A 25,111-nucleotide genomic window follows, 5' to 3' on the forward strand; every position below is an offset into this window, starting at 1 on the left:
CAGTTAAGTATTGAGCGTGTTTGGCAAGAGGGAATAAAACTAGACTATAGTTATCAAAAACTATTTTCATAAAATCTCCTTTAAAACTGATAAATATACTCTTAACGGGACAAAGCTCCATATTCCAAAAAACAAAAATTGGCAAAAATAATCCCTGTCTCCCTAAACTGATTCAGACTAGTTAATTTTATTCCCTAATTCCTGTAGCTGTAATCAATCCAAAAGACTTGCCCCCTGATTGTGGCTTTCACCCCTGCCACATTCAGAATTTATTCTTTCACGTAAAAGATATTTCCAGTTACCTATGGATAGTTCCTTTTAGTTATCTAGTGTTGACTCTAACTAGACAAGTACAAATCTGTATGAGACATAACTGACCTTAAGTTATATACTTTCTGAATCAACTTATTTCTGTTACTTCTGCTGTTTTCTGGACTCCACAGCTACAAAAACTGGAGCCACATTTAATTTAATTCTTCCTTTCCTTCGAAAGTCAGTGTAGTATGTGTCACTGATTTCCCAATTGGTAGCTCTAGGACTTTGGCCATATCATTTAGTTTCTCTATACTTCTATTTTTTCATATCTAACGTGGGAGCTCATAATATAACCACAGAGGTAGGGCATGTGCAAAAGCCCAACTTATCACCTAGAATGATTGATTGGACCATCAATAACATTTTTCCATTTCCTTTCTCTCTTAAGCCCAAACTGTTGGGCATCAAGTCTTTCTTCCTTGAAATATTAGAAACAGTTCTCCTCTCTCCATCTCTCTGTATTGTGACCCCTCATTCAAGTATTTTTCCTATTCCTTCCCCCATGGAAACTCACTTCAGGATTACTGCAAAAGCCTGAAAGATTTTTTTCCATTCCTTAAACCTCTCTTCCCTACATTACTTCTACTGTTGCCAGACCAATTCTACTGAATTAGGGCTGCATATTACTTTCCTCCTGAAAATATTCTCTTCAGTTCATGCCTTACTGTCACATCAAATCCAAAATCAGGTTGTCAGAGCTTTCAATAACCTGACTTCACTCAATAAGAGCAACATAGATGCCACCCACTTACATGAGCCATACTCCTGCTTCTTTCTGTAACAACATTTCCCATCTGAAGTACGTGTCCCAGTACCCCACCATGTGTCTCTCACTTTCTCCACAACCCCATACTTCATGCCACCTTGCACATGCATCACTGTCCAGTCTTGTGTCCCTCACTGGGGTCAGAATGCTTCCGTAGTGACTTTGCTTCTGAGCAGAATTGTCACTGCCCCTTCCTCTGGGAGACCCATCCAGGGACCTCTCTTTGGAGTGCTCCTCACATATGCTACTTGCTTCTATTTTGTGTTTATACCATTTCAAATGGGCTGGCTTCATGGGCCTGGAATTTGCACAATTGCCCAGGGATCCATGCTCAGAAGGGCCCTGTACTTGGTTTAATGCTTTCCTGTTGTTGTCTTGAAATTCTTAATTTTTCAACAAGGGGCTCGACATTTTCATTTTGCATTGGTCCCCAGAGATTATGTAGTCAGTCCTGCATTGCAACCTTAGTGTTTTTTGTTTGTTTGTTTTTCATTTTGAGTTGTATTGATGTAGGAGCTTTCACAGGAGTCATCTTCGTTAAATCCAGAGTCCAGGTCATCTCCCAGTGTTTAACACCACACCAGAATCAGAGCCTTCCTAGTTTTTCAAACATTAAAATCAAAAGATTTTAACCATCTTCCTCGGTCTTAATAAACTCTTATTTCTACAAATAACTTTTCTGTTATCTCACTTAAGCCTTGCAATAGCATCATTGAGTAAATCTACAGAAATGTTTAGCGAGACTTACATTGAAAAATGCATTCGCAGACTTAGACTTAGGAAACCTGCTACTACAGATCGTGTTGACATTGAGGATATTGTCCTTTTTCTGAAAGCCCATAAGAGAAATTGCTTTCAGCTCTAAGTGTTTAGGGAGACTGTTATGTCACCTGACATATAAGTATGTCATTATTGACAGCAGGAGTGATGTAGTTGATCTTGTTTCCATTGTAGCTTTGCTTACCTAGAAGCTGATAGCCAGACTTGCAAATCAAACTCTGTGTTCTCACTTTATCTTAGTTTTGATGTTCTAATTTCTATTTGTTTTCTTCCATATTTATGCATATTTTGTTTTGTTAAGTGCATTATTTTAAGCCATCTCAAAACTTACATGTGTGTCGTCACATAGGAAGTGCTCAATAAATATTTGATGAATGAGTTAGGTAGGATTCCATGATTTACTGCATTCCTGAAAGCACATGAGTGTCAAATATTGAAAGATGATAGATAAATTTATAACCATGGAGATGGCTATGTCCTCTGAAAACTACAAAATAATATAAATTGCTTAACTATATTTTGTCTTTTAGACACAATCTTTGATAACATATTAGCATTTATAGAAGCTCTTTGTTCATTTCCATTTCAATTGAACATTCTTAACCTGCTTAAGGCATCAGATTGAGCCTGAAGAAACACCACTCCTACTGATTCCAGTCTTTGTACTTTGCATAAATTCCAGTAAATTTGTGAAACCTACACTGTCATCACTCTCATGCCATTTTTATTTTCTATTTTAAAAAAGTGTGCAAACAACAGCAACAACAACCATGTTGCTCCTCTGATAGCCCCCAAAAACTGAACTGTTGACTGGCATACAGACCCTAGATGTTTAACTGCCATGCAAATGCTGACTTTGGATCATTAAAGGTTGTTTCAGGGTGACAATACATAATCTTTGGAGGTGGGGTTGCATGAAAGTTGAGGAGCTCTTTACAAATAATAAATTTAAGAAAAAATAGCACACCTCATTTCTTCCGCCAAGCCCTCTTTGCCCTCTTCCTGAAAACTGCCCTTCCCCATCTGTGAACCCCCATGGATCATTTAGCACTTAGTTTAATTGCTCTCCGTTTGTTATATCCTGGCCTAGTTGTGTTTCTCCAACTAGGACAGGGACGTACTTTTTTTTTACTTGTTGTATATCCCACCACAGGGTATAGTGTTAGCTGCCTGCCAGACATTTTTTTTTATTTACTTTTTTTGTAGTGGGAGGATAAATTTGGTGTGGCGATGTGGTTATGTGGGTATAGCAACCAGTATAGACAATGGTGTGGGTGTGTTGCACTAGGAGGCAGTTGAAGGCTGGTCTGACAGTAGTGCTAGTACATTTGGTAAATCGTAAGGCTTTCATACGATGCAGTACCACTAGTTGAATAAAATGGGGAGCTGGCTCAGTCCCTGTTTCAAATACCTACTCAAAATTATTACTCTGATGATCAAGAAACTGGCATATGAAATCAATCAGCAATTCTTTCTTCAATTTCATAATTAAGAGAATTCTCACACTATTCTAATACAACAAGCACATCAAAGGGCACTGATCAAGCTGCAGAGTTATACTCAGAATTGCTTGGAAGATATTAGAAATGCTTATGTTTGTAGCACCTTACACAGTGGGTCTGTTTCATAGATATTTTGCTACTTATGGATAGCAAATGGAATCTAGTTATGTTCCTGAATAATTAACCAACGAGTTTCATTTATAGCAGGAAGCAAATGAAGAAGATATTAATTAACATTCAGGATACACAGAACATAAAGCACAGGGATCTTTAATTCATGGGTGAATGACAACGGGAGCCACATGTTGAACATTGCATTTTTCCTTATAAAGTGATTTCAGTATCATATATCATTAAGTCGATACATAGCTGCAGAGCTTCTGCTCAATTCAATGGGCCCCACCAGCCTCCAGTGCATCTTTAAGTAAAACACATACTTACATATGTAGAGATATATATATATGCTGTGAGAAGAGTTGCTGTGGATAAGGTCAGCTAAGAGGAAGTAGCCTCCCCACTCACTGGAATAACTTAATTATATCTGTTTAATTGGTGGAAAGAATCTCCTATTTGAAAAAAAAAACTTAGTAATTTTCTGATTAAGCATATTTGAGAAATACTTCCACATTTATATTTAATGCAGCTCAAAGAGGATTTCATGCCTGTTCTCCCAGTGAAAGGTTATATTCTGCCGGATTTGTACCAGAGATAATAATAGGCTTAATTTGTACTGTATTTTAAAAATTCATCAAAGCGTTTTCACATCTGTTCTTACATTTGATCCTTTCTATAGCCCTGTAAATCAGGTTATGAGTGTGTCCTAATCCCTTTTTGACAAAGAAGGAAATTGAGGCTCTGAGGGGTTAGACGATTTGTCAGAAGACACGCTCTAAGTGAGTAACAGACCTGGAAGTCATGTACTATGACTCCCAGATTCTGTACTCAGGTTGTAAAGATGACTTTCGGACATAAACGGAGTTATGTGCCCCCACATAGAGGTACAAAAAAAGTCAACCACGGAGCTCTTTAAAATACTAATGCTAGAACCTCATACCTGGAAATTGCAATTGAGATCAGATGCAAGCCCTGGTATCTCTATTTTGAATATGACATATATGTGAATTTGAGTCTGGTTAACCAGCACTATTGGATATTCACTCATTTATGTATTTTCTCCATGAATTTTACCTTCATATGCTTTGCTTGTCTTCCTAATAGATTGTTGGAAGTTTTCAAACTTATTGGTTTTTTTCTCTACAGTGTAGGCATTGTCAAAGTAGTCAAATTTACTGCTTTATTTTATGTCTCACATAGAAAGAACCTTCTCAGTCCAAATTTTTTTTAAAAATCTCCATTCACAAATCAAAAGCTACTTCATTTCTTACAACAAAATAAAATCCATATCTAGAAGAAAATTTGTAAAGGAGTAATAACATAGAAGACGCTCAATATGACTAAAAAATAAAAGCAGATGAAAGGAACAAGATAATACATTTTTTACCCTAAATTTTATAAAAGGTAGAAAAATTTGATAAGCAGCATTGGCGAGAATGAGGGGACACAAGCACATTTATATAATGTTGGAGACAGTGTTACTGGCACAATGTCTTTGATGGTGAGTGACACTCTCCAAAGTAAAATGAATGTTCCTTTTGATCTAGCAATGCTACTTCTCAGGTGTATATAGATCCCTCTGGTGTAACATGTATGTTTAAAAATGTACATTGCAGCATTGTTTATAATAGGAATAAAAGGAGGAAATCAAAACGCCTGTTCATAGGCAACTAGTTAAATAAATTATAGTACATGCATAAAACGAATTATGATACATCCATGGAAAAAAATAAGCAACATTTGCGTATGCTTCTATGGAATGGTCTCCAAGGTATATTAGGGCTATTAAATTTTAATTAAGGGTAAAAATAAAAATCGTATATATTACTTTCCCATTTGAGTTTGAAAAGGTGCATTAAGGTGGAATGTGAATGCCTATGCTTGTGAATACATAAACTATTTCTCCGAGGATAAAGACACTATTAACTGTGGTGCATTTGGGAAGGAAAACTGGGAGTTTGAGGTAGGAAGAAAAGTAAATTTTATATATTAATGTACCACTTAAATATTTTGCCATGTGTATGTATTTTCAATAAATAGTAGAGTAAAAATAAAGAATTTTAATACTTAAAATAAATTGGCAAGTAGAGTGAACTGTAAATTGTAAAATCGATCTTCTCCACTTTGGTTTGCATTTTTGTTATGGTTTCAATCATATGCAACTATTGTAACAAATCCATTTTCTTGAAGATCATATATATTTCTATGATGATTGTATCATTTCTACTTGAAAAATTAATTATAAGTTTGGGAAACGTTAGTTTGCAATTTCAGCCATTACTTCTTTAGGCTATCCATATCAACTATGGGATTCTGATTAAGGCATAGGGTTTTCAAAGGCAGAGAATGTCAAAACAATGAGGAATCTCAGATATTTTATAATCTAACCTTGTTTTGGAGATGAAGAAACTCTGAGGTCTAGCAGTATTTTTTTTCTCCCATGTTGGTACATTTCACTCACATGGTGAAATTTAGGATTGAATTAAAGTAAAATGGAATACTAAGTACATTGATATAGTGAGAATCGAGAATATGAATTATTCAAACCAACACTACATTAGCTGGCTATCCATTCTTGCACAAGTCTTCTTTCCTCTCTGGGCTCTGGTTCTTGCAACTTTGAAATGATTGGTTGAACCCACTGATACTGTTTGCATCCATTCCATATTGACTAAAAGTAATTTGAGATTCACCCACTAACTCAGGACCTTATTAACTTTATTACTCTCTCTGGACTTGTAAGCCCACTTCTCCAGACTTTCTGCATCTATGTAAATGCTCCCATCCTTCAAAAGTCATCTTTAATCAAATTATCATTTGTTTAGACAGTTACTCTAAGCAGGGCATTTTAGTAATATTTGTAAACTCTTTACTGGGTAAAGAACTCACATCTTTTGAAAATCTTCAAACACAGCTCAAGCTCATGTGAATTTTGCTTCATTTGGTTACTTATTTCACAAATCGTCCAAGTCACAATATGTTCTTGTGCTGTCCTTTTATTGTTTAATATGGCTTGTTCCATAGCCAGAGTCTAATTTGTATATTTCCTATCACACTTATCTCATTAGCCCTTGTAATTTGAACAATAGATCCAGAAAAATAAGTAATGAAAACAGATATTTCAGACTGAAAGGAAGGTTTCAGATTGCAATTCAGACCAAACATTGAATTTTCAATTACCAGGAAATTATAGTTAGGTGGAATACAACATGAAAAAGGTTGGAACGTTGGTATGTTGTGGAAGGTGACCCTGTCTTTCTCTGCAGAGAGATAAAAGGATGAAGGAGTTAACAGAATGTAGAAATGGCCCCATGATTCAGCAATCAAAATCCCTCTGTTTATACCCTTTAGTGAGACAAATCTAAGAATACTCAAACATATAACTGGGTCTGAGATTATTTATGCTAATAACCTCCTCCATTCACAAGGATAATCAAAGTTAAATTCCAGTTTGTTCTCATATTTTTCAGGAGAAAATTAGTTCCTTTAGGTCTTGATGTTTGCAATATACAAATTTTATATTTTGTTTCCTAATATTAGGTCATTAAGTAGAAAACTATTAAAAGTGTACAATATATATATATATATATAATCCCCAAGAGTTCATGAGTAAATCTACTATTTAACATATCTCCCCCAAGATATCTTAAATCAAATCTCCTATGATTTAAGATCAACACTCTGAATAATTGAAAACACTCAAATTTCATATGATACCTTTAGACCTCAATATTGCTTTTCTATATGTAAAGCCCATAAACACACTTTTAGATAATTCCTACCCAAACAACTTAGTCTCATAATTTGTCTGCATTTGACCTTTAATTTTATAGATGTTTGTGTTGGCTTCATTGGTTTTAAATTATATAACGACTTTGCTCTTTTCCTGCAGGCGGAATTCACAGCCATGAGGGAGCAGTATATGCGAGGTGGGGAAGGATTCATTATCTGCTACTCCGTCACTGACCGCCAATCATTCCAGGAGGCTGCCAAGTTTAAAGAGCTCATTTTTCAGGTCCGCCACACCTATGAAATTCCCCTGGTGCTGGTGGGAAACAAAATTGACCTGGAACAGTTCCGTCAGGTGAGTGCCAGTTTTATCTGTTAGCTTCTGTGTTTTCCTCCAAGAATACGTAGTACCAAGTATGGCTGCTTTCCAAGGTTCGTGCTGAGCATTATGAGAAAGGATACACATGATTTTTTTTTTAAAGATTTTATTTTTTTCCTTTTTCTCCCCAAGGCCCCCTGGTACGTAGTTGTATATCCTTCGTTGTGGATCCTTCTAGTTGTGGCATGTGGGACGCTACCTCAGTGTGGTTTGATGAGCAGTGCCATATCCGCGCCCAGGATTCGAACCAACAAAACACTGGGCCACCTGTAGCGGAGAGCATGAACTTAATCACTCAGCCACAGGGCCAGCCCCAGGATATACATGATTTTTCTAAGAAATCTTTGAGGTCCTGTGGTAGATTGTGTTAGTTACCACATTATATGCCATCTCATATGCTACTTTGCAGTGCTCTTACCACTCTCCCATCAAGAGGCAGTCTGCTTCTCTCATCTCCTTGGATTTGGGCTGGCTCTGTGACTTGTTCTGAGCAGTAGGCTACAGCAGAAGTGATGCTATATAACTTCTAAGGTTAAGCCTTAAGAATTCCTGAGGTTCTGCCTTTGCCATTTGACATACTCACTCTTATGGCCCAGCCACCATGTAAAGAAACTCAAGTTAACTGTGTGGAGAGCCATGAGGATAAAGTAATGCCCAGCCTCACATCTGTTCCTGCCAAGGCACCACACATGTGGGCAAACCCATTTTGCATGATCCAGCACCAGCCACCATCTGACTGTAGCATCACTATATACCCTAGCCAATCTACGTGGAACAGAGAAATTTCCCAGCTGAGCCTTTTCTGGATTTTTGATCCACAGAATCATGGGCAAATAAAATAGAATTGTTTAAACCACCATGTTTTGGAGTAATTTTTCATGCAGCAATAGACAATAAAAACAAGCCCCTTTCTACCTTCCAGAATTGGAACAAGCTACTATTACTCAGGTTGAATAAAAAATGACTCCCATATACCACCAATCTGCTTCAAGCTGCTCTTGCTGTACCACTATGTTCCTCAGTCTCACAATTTCTCCAAACAAACAGAATTGGTCAGGAGGAAACTATGTCTAGTTTAGACTGATTTATTACCAGATTTCTCATCTGGTCAGACACTACCAGGACTTGATGGACAAACTATGATGTCCCCATCTCTGAGATCCCTAAAGAGTTATCCTTAGTACTCCTAAAGAAACTAAAAGACAAAAACCTTGTTCAGGGACCAAGAAAATCACCTACAATTCCGTTGCCATGACTCACTTTGTATAACGTTGTATTACTGAGAAGTTGCATGCAAATCAAATTTTTGTAAATCAGATTCTCTAAATCGAGTGGCTTAGTTATAATTTCAGATGCTTCATCTTTATTTACAGTGACCTTAAATTTGAACTGGATTTTAATAGTCTGTTATTCCAGTTAATGATTTATTTTTAGACTGCTTAAAGTAACCTGCTATAAAATAAAACCTTTTACTAAGGTAGCAATCTTCACTAAAATAGTTTCTTCTATTTTAAATGTTTCACATATTTGGGGTTTTTGTATCTAATGCAGTTTAAGTTTTATTAAAGTGAGAAGATCTCATATAAAGCTAATATTTATAAATCTATGCTTAACACAGAAACATGTTCCTATGATTTAGTGCAATGCATCTTGTGGCGACATTTGTGGTATATTTTATTTGACAGTCTTAGTCTCTTAAAGTGGCAGTGAACTTCTTTTAGGAGCTATAATATTTGTCTCCTCTGCACCTGGTCTGCTGTCTTGCTTTCTTGTTTCTCTTTCTCCAAAGCAATGTGTGGTATGATATGGTTACATTACTATGGGTTAGGAATTCAAGTTAATCTCACTAACTAAATCCGAATCTATTCTCGGATGCTTGACAGAAAGGAAGAAGAGAGGGATAGGTCTAGTGGTGAGCCCTTCAATACTCCTCTGAAGAGTGGGGATGCTTTACTTTTGGGGGTATTTCTGGGAAGTAGCATGAGGAAGCACCCTGAGATGCAAGTGTACTGTCAGTGATCACATTACCAACTTTGGTGCACTTCTCAGAATTCCTAACCTTTAAATGGCTGTTAGCCAAGAGAGCTATAAGTGATGACAGTGAATTTGAAAACATTAGGGAAACTTCTTCAAGCAAAAATTAATCAGATTCTTTCTAGAATGATTGCTTCTCATGATTCCAACACTGGCTGGCATTGACTTTCTCCTCATCCTCCTGGCCCTGCCTCTACTTTCCTAGGCTCAAAGGTGTTCCTTAGCATCTCATAAAGGGATGTCCAAAATGACCCCTATCTCAGCCTGGGTAACTGCAGATTAGCAGTGATGTGAATCCCAAGCATCACAAATGTCACCGAAAAGAATATTCCTCAAAAAGGCCTTAAACTGAGTAATTTACCAGATTTGACAGACTGTTCCTTTTAGATAAAAGCAAGTAAACAAGATAGTCACATAAAGTGCAAAAGCCATGAAAACTCAAATTACAATCTTTTTAAAAATGCTCATGTACCAATGTCTCCAATAATGAAGTGTTGATATGCAAATTTGGCTTCTGGCTGTGGTGTTTGTAATAGAAATAATTGTTCCTATAATTGGAGAGTGGTTTTTCCCTTTCAAAATGCTTTCAATTCACACTTTATTTTAATCCTGTAACTGCCCTGTGTAGTCGTATGGCAAGCATTTGATGGATGAGGATATTTGAGAAATGAATATACTGATAGAAATTGAGTTTAAGAAGCTATTGCTATTAGTGACAAAATTAAGACTAAAACCCAGATCACATGTACTCCTTTTATTGCGTCAGTATTTAAAGGTATAAGTCTCTGGTTTTCTTCATTAAAAACAACAACAACAAAGATGCTGACACCTGAGAGTAAACTCTGAAAGACCCTGAGAGAAATCTTGCTGGTGCTTTTGTTCAGTGCTGAGAGGCAAAGCAACAGGATTCTCGCTGGGCAGCTCTTCCTCCTCAGTCTACGTTGAAAGAGATTGAAAGGACAGCATGCTGATGACAAAAGTTGTTTCTTATATTTGTTTGTTGGAATAGGTGCCTGCATCCTTAATGCATTTTGGTGAATCTCAAGTCTCAAATTCCACCAAGAAAAATAAGCAATGAGTTTTAGCCTCTGGTATTTTTATCATCATTCGCGTCTTTGAGCTAAAATATCTAAGGGCTCTGTTTAAAGTCTACTTTTTACCTGGGAACAATATTAATTTTGATGCTGATGATGCTGATGATGCATTTAGTAGTTGCAAGGCTCTGTGCCAGGCACTTAACACACATAATTGTATTCATTCCTCATCACAAGCCGGTGAATAAGCTCCTTTATGATACCTATTTACCTACGAGTCAACTGAAGCTTTAATACATTAAATAACTTGCTTGAGGTCACACAGCTAGTTAGGGCTGAGAGACAATACCCAGTATGTTGTGATTTGAAATCTCACTATGTTCTATGGCAGCCTGCAAACCATTGTTATTTTTCATGAATTAGTTTTTATATCAGATTCAGGATCTTCACATGCTCCTCAGAGAATGGAACATAAGCAATTGCACTTTACTGGCAATTTGGAGCAGGAAGGATCAGAATGATAACCCTGCCTGTGGAGTGAGAAGGTCCAGGCCCTTGACAAGCCAGTAATAGCCACAATTTTGGGGGAAGAGTGTGAGGAAAAATAAGAGTAAGGAAATAAGGTTCAAAACTACTGACAGGCACTATTTTCTAATCAGCTGAACAATTTTGTCCGGAGTCCATCTCGACTATTCTAAAGCCTTTTTTAAATTCCTGGACAATATTAGATCCCTGAGTTTCCATGGTCTTTGTCCCTATTAATCATTTCTCTGCTGTCATGCGGAGGAGTGGATGGGGATAATTCCTATTTTTTGTTTTTCAAAACCCTGACCAACTGCGCAAAGTAAAAATGGTGCTATGAATGGAAAGAAGTTCAGGGGTTTTGGAACTAGATTAGAAAACTTTTATGTCAGTGGCAGACCACAAACTGTTTTATTCTGAAGATAGACCATGACAAACCCCTCAGTGCTGCCAGTCTACTTGCAGCTTAATACTCAGCTTGAAGCCCTGGATCTCAGCTTTCCACTGCCTGAGTAACTCTTTGAGTGCTGACTTGAGATTGTGAAAAACTCTTTGTTTATTTTTCAGTGAAACATCTAATGAAAATAGTTTCATTCCTTTATTGAGAGAGGCATACAAAAGCTGTGGCGATCAGGAATTGCTGTATTAAGAAATAGAGCAGCTATTTAGAGTCATATCAAGCATTTACTTATCTGTACAGAGTGGTGGCAGCTTTGGAGTACAGTAGAGAAATAAGGAAGTCAGTCTCTGTTCTCAAGAACTTTCCTGTCTCCTCAGAAAGGCAGGAAACCATACTAAACAAAACTAAATGTTGAGAAATATGGCACTGTTCATAAGTCTAATTGTCAAAAACCAGGGAAGATCAATGTGGGCGGCATATTTGAGGAAGGAAGTTGCCTAAAGGAGAAGCATCCTGACCAGGTTGTAAGGACCAAGTGAACAGCAACAGTTCCTTTAGGAAGGACCAGAAAGAGTGAATCCAGAGAACAGGAGACGAATTGTGGGACTGTGAGTGTGCACAAGCAATGGAGTGCTTGGGGGAGCTGGGAAGACCAGCCTGCCTAGTACGTACATATCAAGCATCCTCAGGATAATTTTGTAGACAGGGCTTGCCTTGAAGACACACTTATTCAAACACAAACCATAAATACATACCAGAGTGTATTGGATATGCTGTAATGCAGTAATTAATTGCAAATACCACTCAAATTTAAAAAATGAAAAATAATAATACTTTAATCTTCTTTCATCATCACTATGTTAGGAAATTCGTATAAATACTTTTTACTAAGGATGAGTTTATTTTTTAAAGGGAAAAAAAAGCTTGGTAATTCACCCAATATTATGGGGATTAACACCCAAATTTAACTGCCAATTATTTAGGCCTGGTTATCCTTTCCATACCATTTTCTTTATATGCTATTTCATTTAATTAAAAAATATGACCATATTGACTCAAATTAAGATGGAAAACAAAACAAAACAAAACAAACCACAGAGTTTTATGTAATTTATCCACACTGGTAGGTTGTGGAGCTATATTTTAACCCAACTCAGTTTTCTGACTCTTACATAAATTTTTTTCCCTGCCATCATTTTTTTTATTCAATTTCTTTACAAATATTTAATAATCACTCAATGGGGTAACAGACACTGTTTCAGAATCTGGTTGTTCAAGAGCGACCATGACAGGGGCCAGCCCGGTGGCGCAGTGGTTAAGTGCACATGTTCCGCTTCTCGGTGGTCCGGGGTTTGCCGGTTCGGATCCCGGGTGCAGACATGGCACCTCTTGGCACACCATGCTGTGGTAGGCGTCCCACATATAAAGTAGAGGAAAATGGGCACGGATGTTAGCTCATCTGTCATCTGCTGTGAGTAACACTGTATACACATCTATACATTTATGCATATGCATAACACATACATGTGCAGAGAAATTATTTAAAATATTTGAGCAAAGTGGTGGCATGAACGCATTTTCATCGTCAGGCTAGCTGTTGGGTGGAGCAAGAACAGAAGCAGGAAGACCAATTGGGAGACTTAGACATCAGGATGAGGAATGGAGGTACTTGGGTGAAAGCAATAGCACTAACTACTCACGGATTCCACACTCATGCAGCACATTGACAGGATGACAGGTGACAAAATTACAGTGAAGTCTGGAGACTCGTCATGTAGGGACAAACTCTGCTACATTTCTCAGGTCATCATTTCATTAACACACAATACAATGAATTTCCTTGATGGACTTCTCAAGACATGGTTAAGAAATATAGTTTGTAAATATATTTCAGAAAGTAACAAGGTATATGGTCAAAAGAATCAGAGTCTTGAGTTTGAATCTTTACTGAGACAATTACTGTGTCCTGGGACAAATCAGTGGTAGACGTAAGATGAACACCCAAATTCTCCTTCAAAGAAGTTCTTCATGCCCTGAATGGAGGTAGGAGGTGTAATCAGAAGACAGCTTCTCGCTGTTAAATGCTTCAGGGCCAGCCTCAGCTACACAAAGTATCCTTACCCGAGGTCCTACTTTTCCTGAGGAAATCCATTTCCATTGGGATGTCGGCATAAATGTCCAGCCACTGCAGTCCAATGTGGAACACTATGACAAGCAAATATTTCTCCAGATCCCCTTGCTGCTGTGGCAAAGACTCTGTCAGGCTTCCATTGTGGTTCAAGTTCTCTCTCTGCCAAATCTGGCTTCCTTCTCCTTCTTTTCACACACTGATCCCTGATAAATATCATGCACTCCAAATTCCCAGTGTCTGCTTCTGTAGAATGGGTATAATAATACATCTTTCATAGGTTATAAGGTAGGGTAGATGAGATAATGTCAGTAGATTATCTAGCATGGTGCTTGGCACATAGTAGGGACTCAAATATTAGATCCTATCATCCTCATCCCTCACCTGGATTGTTGTGATAGCCTTTGGGTATCATTATGTTCTAATCTGCTGTTTGACAAGTTAGAGACTAGCAAATCAAAAGTAGAAGAACTGTATGGAAAGGAAGAGGAATTAAATTTGGGTGAAGGCCCAGGGAGCTTTCTGGTGAGCAAAGTGTATAGATTCAGTGCTTGGATTTTGCAAAATCAATTTTGAAATTATTTTCCTAATTTTCAGGTGTGAAACATAGTGGTTCTGAAGTACCTGAATTCTGAACAACAGAGCTTTGTAGAAATCAATGCTTTCTTCTATTAGTTCATGAACTAAGCAAAAGTGAGTAATCTGGAGACAGATGAAAAAGACATAAAAAAGATTGGCCATTCCAAAAAGGCAAAACTAATATTTACACGTATGGACCAACTCAGCCTGGATGAGACCTGTGGTTCTCAAAATGTGGTCCTCCAACCAGAAGACTCAGTATCACCTGGAAACTTTGTTAAAAACGCAAACTCTCAGGCCTCATCCTAGTCCTACTAAATCAGAAACCCAGGGAGTAGGTATGGCAATCTATTTTAAGCAATCTCTGGGTGATTCTGAAGCATGTCAAAGATAGAGAACCACCGAGCTAGAATATAGATGATAGGATAGGAATGGTACATTTATCCTTTAGAACATATAGGAGAGAGCCTAGACCCTACAAGCACTTCAAAGGTCTTCTAGGAAATATTTGAGACCTAAAAGAAAAAACACACACGTGCACACATACGCACATGCACATGTGCACACATGTTTAAAATATAAAAATAATTTTAAAAATAAAAATTAATGCTTATATAAAAACAGTCATGAAAATATTACAGATTAAATCCAGCTCTCCAGGAAAATGTGTCATAAAAAAGATCTAAATTTCCCTGTCTGTACATCTGTGCACCTACAACTGACCGGGCTTCCATTTGACAGTATCGTGTTTCGTGGAAGCAGAGGTCGTGTCTGCTCTGTTTGAACTGACATCGTAACCGTTTGCTTCCCTTCCTTATTTAAGTGGTGTTACACTGAATTGTTTGGTTTTCATGGATCATTGACCACATTTGTAAAATTGACAAGTCAGTGAAAGCTTCTAGAAATAAGCTAGTTCCTTTTTAAGGAAAAAAGGAAAGAAAAGTGGTATGGGGAATAAAATTGGTTCCTTGAAATGAAATCCAAGATTACAAAATTGCTCTGATCTCTTAATTTTTCAAACCAGTCACTTAAAGGAGCTGCCCAAAAGGAAATAAATACTGAGTGGGTCAAGTTTTAAATTTATTTATCCCAAGATTTCAGCCCTCCATGCCCTTTCTTAGGTATCCTGGCCAGCCCAAACTCTGACATTTGTAAGAATTTTTTCTCAATTCTCAGTCAGGCTTCTGGCTGTACCTAATAAACCTGTGTGTGTGTGTGTGTGTGTGTGCATACATACATGTACAAGTACAGGCATCTCAGAGACCAAGGCAATCCTGTAAATCTAAAAGAATGGTATCTATCGGTTGAATTACAGATACTCTGAAAGAGGAACACTTGCTATTTGTACACTGGGAATTTTTTAACTTTATTCAACCGCATGTTTAGGAAATTACATAATTCATCCTGATTTTAAACTTTTTATTTTGAAATAATTATAGAGACACAGGAAGTTGCAAAGAAATGTGTAGAAAGCCTTGTGCACACTTGTCTCAGCATCCCCAGTGTTAACAACTTACAGAACTATAGAGTGATATCAAAAACAAGAAATTTACATTGGTTCAATCCATAGAGTTTATTAAATTTCACCAGTTACACATATATTCATTCATGTGTGCATGTGTATAATTCTATGTGATTCTATCACATATGTAGCTTACATACTCGCCACCACAATCAAGATACCTAACTGTGACATTACCATAAGACTCCTCGTGTTCTTCCTTATGGTCATATCCACCCCTTTCCCATTCCAATCCCTAACTCCTGGCAAACACTAGTCAGTCCATTCTCCATGTCTACAGTTAATTTTGCTTGATTGTTACATACATGGAACCATCTAGTATGCATCCTTTTGAGTTTGACTTTTTTCATTCAGCATTATTTCCTGAGGTACATCCAAATTTATGCGTTTATCAGTAATGTGTCCCTTTTTATTACTGAATATATTCAGGTTTGGATGTACCACAGTTTGTTTACCCATTCACCCTCTAAAGACATTTGGGTAGTTTCCAATTTTCACTTATTATAAATAAAGCTGCTATAAACATTCATATGCAAGTTCCTGTCTGAATACAAGTCTTTAATTCACTGGGATAAATGCTCAGGAGTGAAATTGCTGGATTTTATGATAACTCCATTTTTAGTTTTGAAAGAAAATACCAAAGTATTTTCCAGAGTGGCTATGCTACTGTACATTCTCACCCTTGCCAGCATTAGATGTTATCACTAGTTTTTGTTTTAGACATTCTGTTGGGTATATGGTGATATCATCACAGTTTTAATTTGTATTTCTCCAGTGACTAATGAGATTGGACATCTTTTCGTGTGTTTATTTGCCACCCGCACAGCCTCTTCTGTGAAATGTCTGTCCATGTCCTTTGACCATTTTATAGTTGGATTATTTTGTTTTTTTAATGTTGAGTTTTGAGTGTTCTTTATATGTTCTAGATTCAAGGCCCTTATCAGATATGCTATTTGCAAATATGTTCTCCCAGTCTGTAATTTACCTTTTCATTCCTTCAACAGGATCTTTTGTAGAGAAATTTTTTTTTTATTTTACTCAGGTCCAGTTTATTGACTTTTCCTCTTATGGATCACGATTTTGGTATCAAAGTGAAGAGCACCACTCAGTCCTAGGTCCCGAAGATGTTCTCTTATGTTCTCTTCCAGAGGTTTTATGTTTTGCATTTAAGTGTATGACCCATTTTTAATTATTTTTTTATAAAGTGTTCTTTCCATGTGTGTGTGAGGAAGACTTGCCCTAAGCTAACATCTGCCCCAATCTTCCTCTATTTTATGTGGGATGCCGCCACAGCGTGGTTTGATGAGTGGTGCTAGCTCTGCCCTCAGGATCCAAACCCATGAACCCCGGGCCACCGAAGTAGAACATGGGAACTTAACCACTATGCCACCAGGATGGCCCCTCTTTTTTTTTTTGTGATGGACATTTAATTTCTCCAGCACCAGTTATTGAGAAAGTTATACCTTCTCTATTAAAATGGTTTTGCACCTTTGTCAAAAATTAATTGGGTGCATTTTGTGGATTTATGGCTGTTTAATTGATCTATATGTCTAGCCCTCTGCCAGTATCAAACTGACTTGATTACTACATCTATATAGTAAGCCTTAATGTCAAATTTTTTCTTCTTTTTAAAATTTGTTTTGTCTATTTTAGTGTCTTCCCTTTCCATAGGAATTTTATAATGTTTCTCAATGTTTACAAAGACACTCTGTGAGATTTTGATAGAAATTACATTGAATCTTAGATTAAGTTAGAGTGAATTTGCATCTTCCTATGTTGAGTCTTTCAGTCCACGAATATGATATGCCTCCCCAAGTATTTACCTCTTCTTTAATTTCTTCATTGGCATTTTATAATTTTCATCATGCTGATATTGCAGATGTAAGATTTACAACCAAGTATTTAATTTTCTTTGGAGCAATTGCAAGTAGTATTGCATTTTTTATTTCTGTTTCCAATTGTTCCTTATCAGTATATTGAAATGCAATTGACTTTTGTGTATCGATATTGTATCCTACAACCTCACTGAACTTACTTATTGGTTCTCAAAGTATTTAGTGTATTTCATGTGGTTTTCTCTGTAGACAATCTGTCATTTGCAAGTGGAGGCAGTTTTATGCCTTCTTTCCAGTCTGTGTGCCTTTCATTCCCCTTTCTTACCTTATTGCAGTAGCAAGAACTTCCAGTACTATGTTATGTAAGTGTAAGGAAAACACACAGCCTTGCATTGAACCCAGTTTTAGAGAGAAAGTCTTTCACCATTAGGATTTTAGGTACAGTGTTTTTTGTAGGTGCTGTTTATGAGTTTGAGAACATTCACCTGTGTTTCTAATCTACTGAGAGAGAATTTTTATCATGAAGGGGTGTTGAATTTTGCTGTATGCTTTTTCTGTGTCTACTTATATGATCATATGATATTTTTTCCCTTTAACCTGGTGATATGGTAGATTACATTGATAGATTTTGAATATTGAACCAGTCTTGCATATCTGGAATAAATCTCATTTTATCATGGTATATTATTCTTTGTATATATTATTTATAACATTTTGCTAAAATTTTATTGAGAATTTTGCACCATATTCATGAGAAATATTGGTCTGTAATTTTCATTTTCTGTGAAGTCTTCATGTAGTTTGGATATCAGGCTAATATTGGCCTTATTATATGAGTTGGGCAATATTTACCCTTCTATTGTTTGAAGAAATTGTGTAAAATTTGTGTTCTGTTTTGAGTGGTAAAATTTTCCATTGAAATCTTCTGAGCTTGGAGATTTCTTGCCTGAGAGCTTTTAAAAGAAAAATTTAATTTCTTAATATTTATAGTACCATTCATTTTATCTGTTTGATGTTGGCTGAGTTTTGGCAGTTTGTAGTATTCAGGGAATTGGTTGATTTCTTCCAATTTGTTGGGTTGACAAGTGTAAAGTTGTTCATAATATTCCCTTATTATCCTTTTAATAACTGCAGGATCCATTGTGATATCTTCTGTTTCACTCCTGATGTCAGTTTTGGGGTCTTCACTTTTTTTTATCTTTGTCATTCTTTCTAGAAGTTTACCAATTTTACTGATATTTTTAGAAGAACCAACTTTTAGTTTTGTTAGTTTTAGCTCCAGTTTTCCTTTACAATTTCATTGATTTCTGCTCTTTATTATTTCCTTCCTTCAGCTTGTTTTAGGTTTATTTTGCTCCTCTTCTTTTCTTTTTTTTTTTAAGTATATTGTGTTTTCATTTATATTTTTATTATGTTTACTGCTTTTTAAGTATGTTTACTCCTTCCATTCTTCTTTGCTTTACGAAGTTTCCAATATTCTGTTATTTTACTTCTCTTTGGAGTGTTTCTTTGAGCCACCCTGTAAAGGTAGATCTGCTGGCAACAAATTCTCTTAGTGGCCCTTCATCTGAGAATGTCTTTATTTCCCCTCATTGCTGGAGGATAGTTTCATCAGATACAGAATTTGAAATTGACAGCATTTTTCTTTCAGCACTTGAAAAAGCTTGCACCATTTCCTTCTGGCCTCTATGGATTCAGATGCAAAATTCTCTGTCGTTCAACTTGCTTTTCCTTTTTAGGTGATGTATCATTTCCCTATGGATATTTTAAAGATTCCTTCTTTACGTTTATTTTTTGGAAGTTTAATTATAATGTGTCTTGGTGAAGATTTGATAGGTTTATTCTACTTGGATTTTGCTCAGCTTTTTGAATCTGTAGACTTTTGTGATTTGCTAAACTTGAGAAGTTTTAAGCCATTATTTCTTATTTTAGTGGGTTATTGCCATGTTTACAGCAAATATGTTAGTTCTGACCTACATTTGTGGGTTTTAGCCCCAATGACAGTTTCATTTTTACACTCTTTGTGATTCTATTCTGGTCTCTTTCATTCCATTAGTGCTGTTGGATCTCCTTCTCAATCCCTGATGGTGTTGTCTGCAGGGATGGAAGGAACTTTCCTAGGCCCCTTGTGTCTCTGCACCAACTTCACTGTGATGGCAGTGCAGAAGCTCTTGGGTCTGGGTCTCCTTGTGTCACTGATTGAAGGGCAGGAGGATTCAGGGTTCTGCTTACCTTAGTTCTGTTAGTGGATTGGTCTGCCTGCCAGTGTCCTAATTGTGAAGTAGATCCTGGAATGATCAGTGTTTCTTTGCTGCTGTTGCACATGACAGATTGGACCTCTGTATATCTTTTTTCAAGGCTATCCTGTTTCCAAATTATAAAATCCAGTAGTGTGTCAGAAACAAAATGAGGGTTGCTATCAATGGGTTTCCATCCACTAAACATTCTTAATTCTTAATGTATCACTAGAAGGTAGCTTTGCTGAACTACAGAGAAATCTTTTCTCATGTATATTCCCAGTTTATTTCCCGCTTGTGCTCATGCCGAACACATAAATCTGTTGCTTTTTCAATCTCACCAATTTTCTTTATTCCCCAAGACCCAGCTCAAATTACACTTTCCTTACCATGCCCTAACCAAAATAATTCCAGGGAGAACTTTCTTTTTTATGACTTCCTTCAGTATATATCATACTTTTCACTTTAATGCTATAATTATTCTTTGCTCTGGGTATGTTTATTTTTTGTTTCTAAATTAAGCTGTAAATCCCTCTAAGTCAGTATCTTTTAATTTTAATCCTCTTAAATTCCTCATAGCAGCATCTTGGTACATATGGGGTGTTGCATAAACACTGATTGGTAGATTTATACATATTTCTGTGTCCTCAGGACTGAATTCTGGGTACTTGTTGTTTTCTTTCTGGTATGGAGATTTGATATAATGTTTGATATTGCTAAAGGAGGTGGCTCTGTTTTTACACATCCTGGCAATATTTGGTTGCAGTTACCTCTTATTGCTACTGGGTGGGGGTTAAGAGCCGTGTGTTCCGAACCCTCTGCCTTTAGCTAAGATCCCCAGTGGTGGAGCTATGCTGGGCGGGTAGTGGGAGGAACACTTTCTCCTGCATGCTCTCGGGGTTTTCTCACTCTGCTCTCTTTACCTGCTCTCCTGGGGTGTTGGCTTGATGAGGTCACCCCTCACAAAAGCTCTTGCCCCCTTAGAGGTCTTCCCTCTAGGTTGCATGGGCCCTCCAGGATCCTTGATGTACCCATGACCAAATGTCCCTTCCCCAGTTCCTTCCCTCTTGGAGGCCTCCTGTGGTCCCAGATCACAGTCTTTGCGGGGTGGGAGGGAGTTTTCCCTTACCCCGTTCCACCTCCTCTGAGGGGGCTCCAGTCTCTCTGCCCTCCATTGTATGGCTGCATGTGTCTCTCTGAAGTTGTTTGTGTTGCATTTGGATGTCTTCTGTTGGAATATGGATTTTTTTTGCTGTATGTTGGGGGGAAGATTACCAGGAAAATTCACTCTGCCATGATGCCGACCTCACCTTGAGACTTTTCTCGTTGTCTATAATTTTTAGCAAGTTCAATCTGATGTACCTATGTGTCTGTCTCTCTCTCTTGCTCTCCCTTTGGGTATGTGTTACTTCTTAGTATCTGTAGTGCTTTTTGAGTTACTGCTTCTTTTTAAAAAAATAAGATTTGCAACATTCTTAGTCATTATTTCTTCAAATATTACTTTTATCTTATTCTCTCTCTTCTTTCTGGGATCCCAGTTAGACCTCTGTTAATCCTTTTCACTTTATCCTGTATTTCACTTATACATTTTGCTGTATTTTCTATTATCTTATCTCTCTAGACTTCATTCTAGATATTTTCTTCAGAGCTTTCTTTATATATACTATTTCTCTCTTCCCTTATACCAAATCTGATTTAAACTCATTCACTGAGTTTTTAATTTTGATTATTATATTTTAAAACTTTAATAATTCTGCTTTCTAAATTTCATTTTATTTACTAAAAAATTTAATCAACAAGAAAAAGATTTATCCTTGCATTTTTTAGAAAAATTTGTTTTAACTAGAAAAGATCAAGTAATAAAGACACCTTTCTTATAATCACAGGAGGCATTTCTTATAAAGAAATTCACATAGTAATAAATAACATTTAATGTAATACAATTTTAGCAGTTTCATGATTCTATGTTGCTGCATATTCAGTATTATGTGTCTGTATAAAACTGAGACAGTATGAGATGATTTTGTTTCCTTTTTTAGAGAATCAATGAAAACTTGTCTTATTTCGTTCCTGCCTGATGGCAGTAGAGCCATAATAATGGACAGAACGTATAACTGCATATGTAGTGGGAATTCATGCTGGCTGGGTGCTCCCAGCCACAGGACACATCCCTCCCTGCTTATTGAAACTTGGCATTCTATATGGAGGAGCACAAACTTTCATTCCAAGGGAGAGACAGGGCTTAAAATGTAAATACTCCTGGGAGAGGATATGTAGGAGCAGCTATATATATTCAAATTTGCCTCTGTTGCTTTTATGTAATAAAAAATATTGCTTTTAAATGTAAGTTTCTCTTTTTCTCTCCTTAGCCTTTATCCCTTGTTCTGTATACTAAAGCAAGCTACCTACCTGTTCTCTGTTCTCCAATCATTTTTATCACCAGTTCTAGATTCTGGCTCTTTGAGACCAGAGATAATCAATATCATAAATACATATTATTGTACATTTACAAAACATGTGTATTTAGAAATGATATGTATTATTATTTTATGTACTGTAAAATGTACATAAATTTAAATACATCATGTAGGATATACACACACACACATATATTTATATATACAGGTATATAGATCTATGTCTGTGCATGCATCTTGCTCTTTTTTCCCACAACGTTATGATTTTGATATCTGTGTTGATACATACAAACCTAATTCATTCATTTCACTGGCTTATAATAATATTCCAATCAATTAATACACTAAAATTTATATTCACCTCTTATAAAATGTTTCCCTCAGTTTCTTCTCATTGCCAGCAATGCTGCCATGTACATTTCTGTGTACAGCTCTTCACAGACATGTGCAAGAACTTCCCTAGCAGACAGCTTGAAGTGCAACAGACCTGAGTGAACGCAGACAAATTTTCAGTTTTGCTGGGTATTGACAAATTGCTTTCCAAAATAATTGTATTCTTTGTGCTTTCCAAAATAATTTTCACATCCTTCGGGATAGATAAAAAACCATCTTTCTACAACCTAAGTTTTGAATTTTAAATTTTTGCCAGTCTAGTGTGAAATTTTATCTCAATCTTTTGTTTTGATTTCCATTCTCCTGATTGCCAGTGAAGTGGACATTTTTTCAAGTACCTGTATTGTCCCTTTCTATGAATTCTCTTTTTACGCACTTTGCCCACATTTTTATTGTTACCTACCCTTTGTATATGAATTAGAGGAGTTTCTTATATATTGTGACATCCTTTGTTTCTTATGTCATACGTGTACATATACCAGTTAGTGACTTCTTTTTTCAGTTTATCTCTTAAGTTTCCTTGTGAGTTGTATCTTGTGATTTGCTTAAAAATTTCTTCCTTAACAGGACAGAAATACTGTTGTTGGTCATCTATCTATTATGTCAATTTCATATTAGTTTCTTTATTATATCAAATTCTAAAAGAGGTATGAATGAGAGGAGTAATACGAAGATTGAAGATTTGTCCACATTTTTTCATAATTTTTTTAGTTTGTGTCATATACAAGATGGTTTTGTTAAAAGCGTGTGAGTATGATTCTCGAATCTTCCAGGTTGCTGCTTTTTCTATTATTTTTTTGCCCCTCTCCATCCATTTCACTGCTTTATACCTCAAAGTCTATAGCTATAACTGTTTTTTAGTTGTCTTCTCTAATCCTTTATCTTTTCTGTCATTTTGTTTAAATTGTCCTTCTTATAAGTAGCATATAAAAGGATTCTGATTTAATTTTAAATCTGACTTTATAGGTTCATTTAAAGACAATGTTAATCCTTTTGCATGTTTTATCATTATTGATACATTGAGATTTATTTAGTGTTTCCTATTTATGGTGTTTTTCTTTTTTTCTGTTTTAATAAATTCTTATCTTTAGTTAAAAATTCTTTGTTCCTTTTTTATCCCTCTTATTGTTTGGAAGTTGTAGCTTACATTTCTATTATATTACCCTCCAATTTTCCACATATTTGTATTTATTTTTTCCTAAAAGAAACCAAAATTATTAGGTATGTTTATTCTCTTAACAAAAAGACATTAGCACACTCCAATTGCCTTCCAATATTTCCCACTCCCATCTTCCAGTTAATTGTTATTTAGAGTTCTACTTCCATGTTTTAAAATTCTGAAGTAGTTGATCAACAGAATGTATGTAAATTCTGAAGTACATAATAATAAAATGCACATCCATAAACTCTACACCCAACTTAAGAATCGGAACCTTCTCAGTAACATTGGCACTCCCTATGGGCCTCTCTGTGACTGCACTTCCCTGTTGTCCTCTTCTGCATTTATATCAAAATAATTTGCTTTAATTTAGACTCTTGCTATGTGTCTATGTCCTAATCATTTTTATGACACATTTATACACATTTTATAGGTAAGAAAACATAAAGGCCAGTAGTTCTCAAGAATCCTTCACATTCCTAAAATTATTGAAGACCGTCAAAGAGATTCTTTCTATCTGAGCCAGATCTGTTGATATTTACAATATTAAAAATTAAAACAGAACTTTTGAATTTATTATTATTTATGTCATTTAAATGAACAATAGTAAACTGATTACTCATTAATTTCAATAAAATATTTTTTAAATGAAAACAAATTTCCCCAAAATTAATGAGAGAATGACATTGTTTTATGATGTTTGCAAATCTCTTTAATGTCTAGACTAAAAGAAGACAGCTGGATTGTCATATCCGCTTCTTTGTTCAATCTGCAGTGAACAATTTTTGGTTAAAGTATGTGAAATAAAAGAAGCTCAGAAAAAGGGAGATATTTGTATAGTGCTTCCAGATAGTTGTGGATATTCTTCTTTGACAATACAGGAAATTCAACAAGATGTATTTTCTTAAAAATTAATTGTCATGTGGAATCTAAAGCCATGCCAATGGAATTTCATGCTCTCCTACCTTACAGTCCATTAGTTTCCCTTACATTTTGAATGGACCTTTTACCAAAACATGCTTGCCTTTATAACATCACACATTGGTCTTTTGGAAAATATTGTTTCACTGAGTTATGCAGATCTTCCAAACGGTAACTCATTTGATTATACAATATCAAATCGTCAGATTCATTAATTTTGCTATCAATCTCATTTAAAAAATCTTTTAGAATTGGTAAGTTAAGCTCATGGTAGAGGATACACGTTTTTAAACACTCCAATTTTTGCCTGAAAGCTGCGATTTTATTATGGGTGACAAATATTAT

General features: G+C 36.1%; 1 protein-coding gene across 2 annotated transcripts in view; it reads left to right on the top strand.

Moving 5' to 3' along the window:
* The window catches only part of RIT2 (Ras like without CAAX 2), a 346,591-nt gene that overhangs the window by 163,385 nt on the left and 158,095 nt on the right, over window positions 1-25,111 (top strand). For both annotated transcript variants that reach the window (XM_014834700.3, XM_070513134.1), the window contains one exon: window positions 7,370-7,561. In XM_014834700.3, coding sequence (XP_014690186.1) covers window positions 7,370-7,561 — 192 coding nt within the window. The remainder of the gene's footprint in view (window positions 1-7,369; window positions 7,562-25,111) is intronic.

Source organism: Equus asinus, chromosome 7 (genome assembly GCF_041296235.1).
Source record: "Equus asinus isolate D_3611 breed Donkey chromosome 7, EquAss-T2T_v2, whole genome shotgun sequence".
In the NCBI taxonomy this organism is placed as follows: domain Eukaryota; kingdom Metazoa; phylum Chordata; class Mammalia; order Perissodactyla; family Equidae; genus Equus; species Equus asinus.